Genomic DNA, 12,784 nt, shown 5'->3' with positions numbered 1-12,784 from the left:
TTCTCTCCATCTTTTCTGTATTTTTCTACCCATCCCGAGGCATCTGGAGATTGTGCCAGCTTTAGTAGACAAAGGCCAACCCTGCGAGGTTCTTGAGGCATCCAGAGAAGGACCAGCTCCAGCTGGATTCTGCTTTATGATGGCTGGAGCTACACATCCTGCTCCTTTGCTTCCAATGACCCAGACCCCATCTGCCCTCTGCACCTACTGACTCCCTGTGCTGAACTGGACTTCATGTTAATCTACACAACTTCTGTTATATTGAACTTTCGCCTGCACAACACACATGATGTTATTCCTATCCGCTATCACCAGATGAGGATGGGTTCCCTGATTGAGTCTGGTTCCTCTCAAGGTTTCTTCCTATTGCCATCTCAGGGAGTTTTTCCTTGCCACCGTCGCCGTCACCCTTGGCTTGCTCATCAGAGACATTTCATTCATCATTCATTCATCTAATTATTATCTAGACACAATTTTTCTCACACATACACACTTCCAAATATTTTCTTTTCTTTTAATTTTAAAAATTCTTTAATTTTTTGTGAAGCTGCTTTGAGACAATGACCATTGTTAAAAGCACTATATAAATAAAATTTAATTGAAAAATTGAAGGCTGCTTCATACAACGTCCGGAAGGCGCTGAAAGAGGCGAAGCAGCGCTACTGAAGGAAACTGGAGTCACAACTCCAACAGAGTGATTCTAGGAGCCTGTGGCAGGGACTAAGGACAATAACGGATTATAAAGCACCAACATCCAGTATGACGAACGCGGACGTAACTCTGGCAGATGAGCTGAACACATTCTATGCTCACTTCGAAGCTGCAGCTAAAGATGCTAGCGATGCTAATGGCTGCAGACAGGAAGACGCTGCCAGCACTGGAAACGCGTTCATCATCACCGAGCACGACGTGAGAAGAACCTTCAAGAGACTGAACACCAGGAAAGCAGCAGGACCAGATGGCATCTCAGGTCGTATTCTCAGAACCTGCGCAGAACAGCTAGCACCTGTGTTCACAAAGATATTCAACCTCTTCTTATCTCAGTCAGTGATCCCCACATGCTTCAAAGAGTCTATTATTTTTCCTGTAACCTCATCCTGCTTCTCTTAATGACTATCGCCCTGTAGCCCTCACCTCAGTAGTGATGAAGTGCTTTGAACGCCTGGTCAAGGACTTTATCATTTCATCTTTACCAGACACACTGGACCCACTACAGTTCGCTTACCGTCAAAACTGTTCAACAGATGATGCCATCTCTCATCTCCTTACACATCACTTACTTACTTGGACACTAGAAGGGGGAATTATGTTAAAATGCTCTTCATCAACTAGAGCTCAGCATTCAACAGCATAATTTCCTCCACACTCACCACCAAGCTGGAGCACATGTGACGCAACTCATCTCTGTGCCAGTGGATCTAAAAATTTTTAACTGCCAGACCATAGGCAGTAAGGATGGATGGACATGTCTCAGCCTCCCTCACTCTCAGCACTGGAGCCCCCCAGGGTTGTGTTCGGAGCCCCCTGCTGTACTCTTTGTACGCATATGACTGTGTGGCCACTTCCAGCTCCACCACCATCATTAAGTTTGCTGATGACACAGTCGTGGTGGGCCTGATCTCTGACAACAACGAGTCGGCCTACCTGAAGAAGATTGGGAATCTAGAGAACTGGTGCCGGAGGACCAACCTCCTTCTTAACGTCAGTAAGACAAAGGAGTTGATAGTGGACTTCAGCACTAAGCAGGAGAGGAACTACCAGACCCCATCATCAACGAGAGCCCAGTGGAGAGAGTGGAGAGCTTCAAATACCTCGGTGTATACATCACACAGGACCTGTCATGGTCCTGTCACATCAACACCGTGATGAAAAAGGCCCGACAGTGTCACTACCACCTCAGACACTGAGAGACTTCAGACTGCCCTCCAAGGTGCTTAGGAACTTTTACTTCTGCACCATAGAAAGCATCCTGACGGGAAAGATCACAACCTGGTTCAGGAACAGCACCATGCAGAACAGACGAGCTCTACAGAGGGTTGTGCGATCAGCTGAGCGCATCATCCGCACCGAGCTCCCTGACCTGCACTTAATCTACAGCACGCAGTGCTGGACCAAGGCCAGGAAGATTGTGAAGGACCTCAACCACCACAGCAATGAACTGTTCTCTCTGTTAAAGTCAGTAAAGAGATTCCGCTTCCTAAAGACCAACACAGAGAGACTGAGGAGGAGCTTCTTCCTGTAGGCAATACGATCTCTTAATCAGTACACCACACAGTACTGATCCACTTTGCACATCCACACACACGGTTTTGCACTCACTGTGGACATTCTAGACATTCACTTACACTAGTGGCCACTGCACAACTACACATTCGTGGACATTAGTTAAATTATCACAAGTCACTTTAAGTGTCACTTTGAAGCATATTTGCACCCCCCCCCTGGACGTTCTGTTACCCGGATGCACAGTCAATTTAAACACTTTAAATCCGTGACATTTCTAATTATACTCAATTTATATTCAAAACACTTTTTGTAAGTCGCTCTGGATAAGAGCTATAAAACAAACTATAACAACCAAACAAACAAACATGGGGCAGTTAAATAACTAATATAAACTAAACAGGTATTGAAAAAGCAGGACAAATAAAAAAAGAAAGAATCAAAACCATATACATATAGATACACACCCACAAACATAAAATGGCAGACAGCCAATTCCCACCCACAGTTAGTCTACATGTTGGTATGGCCGGTGGAACCATAGTTGTTGTTGATGCAGCATGCCAGACCTTAATAGTTGACGGACCACAATGAGAGCTCAGAGCAGCAGTTCCAGCCATTTACCCCTCAACAGCTCGACGGTAACCTAAACTCATAGAAAAATAATATTAAAATTAATATACAGTACAACATAAACTAGGATGTGTGCACTCCACCCAGATATGATGCACTTATAAATAAATGTCTAAATGAAATAAATGGTGTTAGTGTCTTATTGTTTAATATACATAAATACCAAAGCAATTAACTAAACAAAATACTAAATAATAAATGTAGTGAATGGGTCTGTGTACATGATTATGTAGACCTATGTGTGAATGCACATATTACCCTTCAATGTGTGGCCAATGACAGGCCATTATGAGAACCACTCTCAAACTTCGTCTTGTCCAACATTTACTGTAGCCAAATATATCACCTGTCACTCACATTTTAATATGTCACACATCGAAACTATTCCTACATTCATGATACAGGCTGCTGTATCATGGTGCTCACGCGAGTTATTTGTAAATTGATTCAATCAGCAGCCACAAACATGAACATCAAGTGATGGATATAAAATCTGTTTATTTATTGTTTTTATTATTATTATTATTATTATTATTATTATTATTATTATTATTATTGACTCGTGATACACTCAAAAAAATAACCATGGCTACCTGTTACATGTACTAAAATGTAATGTGTTTTGTACATAATAATTTTATGTTTTCAAGATAACCATGAATAAATTATGTTGTATTAGCATGAAATTCAACAACTTAACATGTATTAGATTCAATCATGGTGAGATAAACCAAAGAGATCTTGTCACTATGAAAACCGGAAATATCAAAGCAAACATCACGAGAAGATATCGCGAGAAGAGAACACAGCGTGTTGAGAAGACAAAGGTTTGGCGGGCGTGTGGAAAAGGTAAGCAGGAATTAATTCCCATCTTTCTAAATAGAAACGAAATACTGAACATAAATGTCACCTGCTGTTTAGCGATGTTTAGTCACGTTATTGTGGTTTAAACTATTTCTTGTATTTTTAATCACACTTAAAATACCGACGGTTATATGCGCGTGCTTAATCTGCGGTTCGGTTCTGGTTTCGGTCTGTTCTCATGAGTTGTGAAGCGAGAGGAAGAAAGTATAAGTATTGTTCATTTGATAAATTAAGTATCATGAATTTTAATTGAATCTATCTCTGTATTTTTTCACAGGAGTTTGTGAGTGAAAGTGTCCTGTCTGTATCTGACTTCAGGAGTTTCCTGACCAACCGTCTCTAACCGTCATATTTAAAAGTCATAACGAACAGTTACACAAAACGTTTCTGTTGGTGTTTAATTGTTTTTCTATGATTAATACTTTTTTGTGGTGTTTTATGTTTTTTAAATCTTTTCAAATTGAGACTTCATTTGTAAGTTGCTGCTGGTGTAAAATAAAAATCTCCATTTTATCCCGTTTGTCTTATGCTTCTTTGCTTCACAGAATTCTGTTGACCAGGGCTTGAAATTTAAATTTACTTGAGTTGGATCAAATTAATTTACCACTGTGTTGTACCAATGTTGGACGCAGCTGTAGTAAATAAGTTAAATAAACTAATAAAATTAATTTGACTGAACCTAAGAACATTAAGTTGGGCCAACAAAATTACTTAATGCTGAAAGAGAGCCATTAAATCAGGTGGAAATTCTTTCCATAATTTAATTATGTTCATTCAACAAGTTATTTTTTTGAGTGTAGTCCCCGGTTTTGTAGGCCCTGGGATTTCAGTCCAGGTAAATCTGTGCAATAAGCTGTCCCTGCGTATCTATAAAAAAAACAGACAGGTTCCGAATTAGACCCACAGTGTTAAATTATGACACTAAAAATGATCACATAAAAGTATTGAACATTTATAATCTTTCACTATTTATGACCACACTCTAAAAAATGATTCTGTGGCCTTGTAAATTTCACAGTTATAAATAAGTTATGTTACCTTAATAAAATCTCTAAAAGTCACATACATGATTGTTTGAGTTAGACAAATCAAAATAAATGCCTAAAAAAACAATTATTCATTTTGTCTTAAATTTACACTATAATTTAAGTTTACTTCACTAGTAAAAATCAGTATTTGACTAACTGAATTATATTTTTAGCATGCACTTAATATTTTTTGATACATTTCAATCAAAATATCTGGTAATGGAGTAATTGTACTGATTAATTTCAAGAACTACAATTATAAATTATTCCAACTCAATATTCTTTATTTTTAACAACAAAAACTTAAATAATTGAGTAAATTGCCCTGTGCAAGTGCTCATGGGAAGTCTGGTGTAACATCAGAGACAAGAAGGCTGTGAAGATGTGAAAATGGACATGAAGCACCTGGAACATTCTGGAACATTCTGGAACACTCCTTACAAATCCTGGTGAGTAAACAGCTAACACTTTCTCGGTGTAAACGGCGGCGGTTGTGCCGCAATATTTGAATTTCTCCCGCCAAATGCGGTGATTTTGCGCAGCCAACCACCACTGTGGCGAGGATATAAAACTAACATGTTCAAATACAGTAATTCCCACATGTGTACCGGTCCACCTCACACACTGAACCGCGAGTCTGCTCGGTCACTCCGACACTTTAAGGAGGAAACTCAGAACAAATCCGGTTTAAACAGCAGAAATGAGGTGCAGTGTCCGGGTTCTGGCAGTGTTTTATCCGTTACTGTATATGAGTATTTTTATCATGATTAAACACTGAGCACGCAGCAGCAGATGTTATAAAATAAATGTGCTAAGTACTGTACTAGTAACTAAAGCTATGAAATATAAAGATTTAGTGAAAATACAACATTTCTCTCAGAATTAGAATTGGGAGAAAGTAATATGAAGTTAAAATACTGAAGTGAAACATTATGTATGTTCTGATATGTAAGTAAAAGAACCTAAAACTGATTGATTTTGTGTTTGTGTGAAATATGTTATATATTTTCTATATCTCTTTCACAGCACCAACACCACTAATGAAGAGAAGTTGAATGGAGATAAAACAGGAGGTAAATGTCAAGTTTTTTAAATGTTACAGAAGTATTAAATGTGTAACCATTGAATCAAAGATAGAAATAGACTATTAGTCCAAAAAGTATGTATTTGAACGGAAGTACTATTTTACCAGTCTGGTAGACTTTATATTAACAGTCACACTTGTACTTACTTGTATACTATTGTTCCTTTTTCAGGTGCCAGTTTATGGGATGGCGGTGTAAGCTCTGCACATTTGTCGTATCATCAAAAGGAATTTCGATCATTACCGAGTGAAGCATGGTACTGTTGGTCATGGATATTTAGTGTCCTGTCTTCATTTAGACTGTCGTTGCTTCTTTAAGACCTGAGAAGGTCTGCACACACATTTGTATGGATCCCACAGTTTGCAGGAAACTGAAGTGAAGGTGTGCAATCTTTCAGATGTAAAATGTGACTCATTAGATTATAATACAAAAGTCTACTTTCCATGTGTTAACTGTATAATACTTGTGGCAGGAGTATTGTTTCTGAGACTGTTTACTAATAACATAAATTCAGTTCTTTGTTTATGATCTTGTTACGTGTCATTTGCAAAGTAAACCAGGTTGAGTTTAGCCTTCATGTCTTGTTAAATTTGGCGAATAAATGTTTAATTAAAATGAAAATGTGTGTATTGTTTCTTTCATTCAGTTAAAATATTTAGTAAATGTAGCACATTTGTTTATTTAATAATAGTATAATTTTCAGTATCTTCTACCTTCCATTTCAATTATATCTACTCAATTATTTTACTCATTTTCACTTTTTTTTAATTAACTTCTAATTTTCATTACATTTACTCAATTTTGTACATCATTGTACTAAATATAGTTATTCAGGTCTACTTAATTTTTTTACTGACTTGTACTCAATTCATGAAGTATATTTTACATGATTTTTATATTTTTTTTATATTTACTCAATATTTTTAAGTGTAAAAATGTTTCACCAAAAAAATTGAGTACAGCACAGTTTTATTTTTTAGAGTGCATACATCTGATCATACAGAGACCCAGATTATCATACATCTGGCAGTACTGTGGGGTTACCTTAAATAACCTGCCTAAGCAGCTTGGAGGATTCTGGGTACCTCCCGCTGTTTGCTGGAAACAGCACATGTTTTATAATAATAATAATTATTATTACTATTATTATTATTATTATTATTATTATTACTATTATTATTATTATTATCATTATTATTATTATTGAATGTGACTGATTAGGAGGGTTTTGACCGTGAGGAGAAGACTTGTACATAAACATATAGTTGGAGTCTGGGGCAAAACAAGAATCAATCATTTCCTTAACCAATACCTCACTTCACTCCTTGGGACCAAACCTCTCGAACTCTACATGGTTCTATAGCTGCCCACCCTTTACTGTTGAGTACAGAAGCATAAGTGCTTAAAATGCTGTATATATAAAACACATTATATGTACATTAATAAAAGCAGTATGACCTGGGGAGGTTGATCTTGGGCTGAGTGTGGAGCTGTCTGTGGGCTCATCTGCCTCACCTGTAGCTTGTAGTTTTAACTAAAAGTGTCTGTGGCATGATGATGAATAGTGTTTGTAAAGTATCTCCTGCAGGTGAAGACACTGAGGTGAGTTTATTCCAGGGCAGTATTTTCCCCATTGCCTGGAGACGGTTGGCACTGTTGTGATGTGGATGATGTAATGTGGCCAGATTTTAACACAAGTGGAATCCATAATCATCCACCAGATACCTTTAAATCCCTTACTGCACTACTCTTTTGTGAACCATTACACTTTAATTTAGTTGTAAATGTTTTGCAATTCTCTGAGTTTACAATAACACATGTAAAGGGTCTGGCAGACGAGAACCAGATGTCACAATCACAAACTGTCTTTTTATAAAGCACACTTTAATGCAGCTCAAAAGTATGTAGTCTTAGTGTAGTTATGATCATTAAAAGCAATGTGGTTTTGAAGGTGCCCAGGGGAATGGGTCCACAGGTCAAAGTTCAAGTGGAGTGATGTCCTCTGTGTGGCCCTGAGGTGCAGGAAGCAGATGACACACAGCTCTGAGCAGGTGGCCCGAGGCAGGCAGAGACAGTAAAGTGTGTGTGAGAGCGTGAGTCCGGCAGCTTCCTTCTTAGCGAAATAGGCTCTTAGAGCATTGAGTCTGCGGAGACAGGAGATACGTGTGAGTAAACACAAAGATAATCCCTACTCACTGGGTGGAAGCGGGGAGGCCCTTCAATGGGTCACAAGCTGTGGGAACATGGCGTCCTCTGATTGTCCTCCAGCCCAGATGAGTTAAGGTGGCCCACACCCTTGTTAGGCACACACTGGTTGTAGGTGTGTTTCCGTAGCTTACAGTGAGTGTGTAATGTGTGTGTGCGAACAGCGACTGTACTGAACATTAGCCCGCTATCACACATTATACATTGTACTTTGTGTTTTTTGTTGTTGTTGTTGTTGTTGTTGTTGTGTTAAAAAACCCAGTGATGGTGAAATAAATTTTTTGAGGTTTTTGAGGGCAATAAAGTTTGAATAGATGTACTGTAGTGAAACACCTTTGACGTTACTCTGTAAGAGAGAATATACAATTGAGTTATGAGGAGGTGCTTTAATAAGGCGCCACTGAATATGTTATTAAGTGTGGGAGCACCAACAGGGGGGTATTCCAGAAAGCTTGGTTAACTTACCATTTGGTTAATCTTAACCTCTGGGTTGATTAACCCCAAACCCGCATACCACGAGTATGTCGGTTCCAAAACACCTGATAAGAGTAAGTTTCATCAACCCTCTACTGGTTACCCAGAGTTAGTGTTTCCTTAGTGCATTTGTGTAACCACCAACTCATTATTATTAAATTTTTCCTTAACACTGTGTCGTTTATTCAGGTGACTTTAAACATCCTGCAGCACACTCCTTTGCCAAATGACTGATATTCAACATCTAGAAGATTCAGTTAGTAACTTTAATGCGCACTTTAGTTCTGTGTGACTGGGCGTGTGTGTGTGTGTGTGTGTGTGTGTGTGTGTGTGTGTGTGTGTGTGTGTGTGATTGTGCTGTATCACATCCTCCCCCTCAGCACCTGCAGTCGCTCCCAGCTGCAGCAGTGCTTCTCTGTGCTCTCTCACTCCTCCAGGTTTTTGTACCACGCTCTAACACTGTGTGTACACCCAGTTACTACTAATCTGATGTAAACTCTGACAGTAGTAATCTCCTGCATCTTCAGTCTGGACTCCTCTGATGGTCAGAGTGAAGTCAGTACCAGATCCACTGCCACTGAAACGAGCTGGAGTCCCTGTGTATAAGCTAGTAGCATCATAGATCAGGAGTTTAGGAGCTTCTCCAGATTTCTGCAGGTACCAGGCGAGGTAGTTATTATTATACACACTGCTGCTGGTTCTACAGTTGATGGTGACGGTGTTTCCTGGAGCAACAGTTTGCACTGAAGGAGTCTGAGTCACAGTCACCTGACCTCTGGATCCTGAAGAGAAACATAGATTGTGTTTCTATGCTGTAAAGTGCTGTAGAATTAGTATGAAATGAAGTGTGTGAGGCTGTGAGTTGATGTTAAACTCTCACCTTGAGTCCAGAGGGCCAGTGTGCAGATGAAGACGCTGATCAAAGTCATGGTTGCTGTGGGTGAAGTTGCTGAGCAGCAGCTCTCAGTCATGAAGTGTTAAAGTCACAGGGCTATAAACACTCACAGAGCACTGAAGCATGGGCTGCTAATGCAAAGTGTGTGTGTGTGTGTGTGTGTGTGTGTGTGTGTGTGTGTGTGTGTGTGTGTGTGTGCACTGCAGTGTGATGGAGGTTTTTGTACGGTGGTTTCATTAGAATGTATCACTGTGGGAGACTTTTGGTGGAGGCTCCAAACTCATCATCAACAGTAAGTGTGTTTTCTTTTTTAAAACCAAATCCATATACAGAATTCCTAATTGTGGGAATAATTCAACCTAAATCAAACAGATTATATATGTTTATTACTGTATAATTGATGTTTATTGTGTATTATTCTGCTCTGATGAGGAATACATTTCAGTATCAGAACAGATCCCATAAAAATCTTCTTAAAAATGTGAAAAATATACAATTTCTTATATTAAATATGTAATAATTACACACTTGGTATATATTCCACGTGCAATAACACTACCGTTACTCTATAATAAAGATTTAATAAATATAGTTAGTGTGTGCTGATATAAAATCCAGATGAAAGCTGCTGTGTGTGTTTGTGTTAAACAATGAATATTTCTGTAATCAGCTACATTTGTATTTGCTGCAGTTAAATATGATGAAGGTTTGAACTATAAAGTAATAACACTTGTTATGAAAAATAATTTTTCCCAGAAACATGACAGTGTGGAACATGTGTGTTTTGTCTCTTTACTGAAAGTGATGTTAAATAATAAAGTCCTTAATGTCACTTAATTACTCTTTTTTGAACTTAATTACTCTGTAAGATCAGTCAGTTCCACAACGATACAAACATATTTTATAATTGTGTGTAAATGACGTGTATATGATATTCATAATGTATATGTGTTTCTCTTCCCTAGCGGGTCCCACAGCTCCCTCTGTGTCTCTGCTCCCTCCGTCCCCTCTGCAGCTGTCTGAGGGATCGGCCTCGCTGCTCTGCCTGCTGTCTGGCTACTCTCCACAGGGGGCGCTGGTGAGCTGGACAGTGGACGGCTCAGAGGTGAAGAACGGGGTTCTGACCAGCGCAGAAGAAGAGAAGAACAGCCGTTACAGCCGCAGCAGCACCCTGACCCTCAGCAAAGACCTCTGGGAAAAGGGGGAGGAGTTCAGCTGTAAGGTCTCCCATAACAACGTCAATCATCCAGTCACGTTCAGAAAGAGTCAGTGTGAAGACTAGTGGATCCAAGATAGAGTTTAACATAGAGCTGCTTATGTTCATCTACAATAGAGTTTCAATTCTACACAATGCTGACATTTCTGTCTTTACTCTCTTCACTGTCCTGTTGCTCTTCCTGTAGTTTTTGCTGAAATAAAGCTGAGTTTTGGACGTTGTCTGTTCTTTTATTGGAGTTAATAGTGATGATCAGTGTGATGAGAGAGTGGGATTAGCTGTAGATTCAGTGCTGTGTGTTGTGCTTCAGTGAGTTTGACTGAAGGAAGTTGAACATCTGGTGAAGTTTCTGTTCTATTCTGGGAGAAATGAAACTATTCAGTCCTGTTCATGCAAATCTCACTTACACCTCACTGCTCTCTCCTTAAGACAGGATTAATATGTAGACTATTATTCTTCTTTCATCTTTATCATGTTTGAAAACTCAGACTTTTATTGATATCTGACACATTAAAGGTTATAATTCCAGTGTGGTACCTTTTTACTGAATCACTGGATCCACCTCTATAAGAACTTTAACACACATATAACACACCACACACACTGCTAGTCCTGTTAAGGGTGTGAGGTGATTGATTGACAGCTGTCACCTCCTATTAATGGTTAATGCTGGATGTGTAATTTAGTCTTTTAGGAATATGTACAGTGGAATCTCGGATTACAAGCATAATTCGTTCCGGGAAACGGGCTCGTATTCCTAAACACTCGTAAACCAAATTTAATTTTCCCATAAGAAAAAATGGGAAACTCAAATTATTCGTTCCACGCCCCCAAAAAATAAATACACAAAAATAATTAACACAAAATATATAGTAAAAATAAAACAAATTAAGGTGCATTTTACCTTTAAAAAAGGTACAAATTGTTACGTGGTGCGGTATGGAGAGCCGCACCACGAGATGTTATATTGGGTTATAAGAGCCCTGACGCAGGGCTTTAGAGGAAATCAGTGAAATAGGAGGCTGTGAGAGTGCTTGTGATACGCACGGAAGACCTTCCCGTTTGGAGATAGCGTGGGATTATTAATTAAGAGAACTTAAAATGAAACAAATGAAAACTAATAACACAAAATAAACAGAGCTCCGCCGTCTACGTGAGAATGGACGGGGCTCTGGAAAACAAAACAAGGATTTGTGAGGAGAGAGGGGTTGTGTTTTATGCACACTTTATACTTTACCCAAGAGCGCCCGCTACACGGCTGCGTGACGCTCTCTCTCTCTCTCTCTCTCGCCGGCGTCTTAAGGAGGCAGAGGCTGGGGCTTTGCCTCTGTCTTTCTTTGCGCGCTTTGCTTTTTCTTTCTTTCTTTCTTTGTCAGGGCCCTTATATAGACGTGCTGCCAGGTGCGGCTCATTCAGGCTAATTGCCTGACGGCGGCGTTGCCTGGCAGCCGTGTGCATAAATGGCCGCGTCTTTGCCTGTTCAGAACCCCGCATGGTAGCAACCTGCGAATCTGCCCGTTCTGAACAGTTTAAGAGCGGCTCTGCCTTTTGCGCGAGCCGCATCGTTACACAAATAAACGCACACAGGCGCTCTGTGTGTGTGTGTGTGTGTGTGTGTGTGTGTGTGTAAAGCTAACATAAGAGGAGACTCTTACATTTAGCCCCTCCTGTCTCCCTCTTCTCATCTTAAACAGTACACCTGTCTTATTTAAATTTCACACAAACATAAACAGACATTAATGGAAAGACTGTTTCATCTGGAAAAATTACCAAGGAACATCGCTACTGACACTCATGTAAGGAATCACTGCTTACTTGCTCCCCAATGCAATGGCTGGCAGTACTTTATTTTATACCCACAGTCAAACAAAAAGCATGAACAGCACATTCACATGAAGCCTATACCTCCAATTCAGTCTAAGCATGAACCAGAGCACATTTCACACGTCACACACACACCACCCACAAACAGGGCCGAAGCCACTAACCCAAACACCTTTCCCCAACATGGTAAACACACTGACATCCCCGCAAGGCATGCTGGTCGTCAGCCGCCGCCCTGCCCACGCCACTATGTATTATATAAATGACTAAATGAGTGAATAAAGATCAGGGACCCTGTTGTGAGCAGCATTTTTCCACACCAGCATGAGTTGTAGCT

The 12,784-nt window shown here is 39.7% G+C and overlaps 1 long non-coding RNA gene and 2 gene segments (V, D, J or C); 2 read left to right on the top strand and 1 right to left on the bottom strand.

Moving 5' to 3' along the window:
• The first annotated feature begins 5,163 nt into the window (after positions 1–5,163).
• LOC128534614 (uncharacterized) lies at positions 5,164–6,318 on the top strand. The gene is made up of 3 exons (XR_008361507.1): positions 5,164–5,197; positions 5,775–5,821; positions 6,005–6,318. It is a non-coding gene; the product is annotated as an uncharacterized LOC128534614 (long non-coding RNA).
• A 1,645-nt stretch (positions 6,319–7,963) lies between these two features.
• LOC128534702 (Ig kappa chain V region K29-213-like) lies at positions 7,964–9,441 on the bottom strand. The segment is given in 3 exon segments: positions 7,964–7,977; positions 9,016–9,294; positions 9,393–9,441. Coding segments are annotated over 3 exon segments (342 nt in total).
• Positions 9,440–10,716, top strand: LOC128534701 (immunoglobulin kappa constant-like). The segment is given in 3 exon segments: positions 9,440–9,448; positions 9,648–9,699; positions 10,373–10,716. Coding segments are annotated over 3 exon segments (378 nt in total).
• Positions 10,717–12,784: the final 2,068 nt, after the last annotated feature.

Source organism: Clarias gariepinus, chromosome 12 (genome assembly GCF_024256425.1).
Source record: "Clarias gariepinus isolate MV-2021 ecotype Netherlands chromosome 12, CGAR_prim_01v2, whole genome shotgun sequence".
Lineage (NCBI taxonomy): Eukaryota > Metazoa > Chordata > Actinopteri > Siluriformes > Clariidae > Clarias > Clarias gariepinus.
The sequence above is the reverse complement of the archived record's forward strand: the minus strand, read 5'-3'. Positions and strand labels throughout refer to the sequence as shown.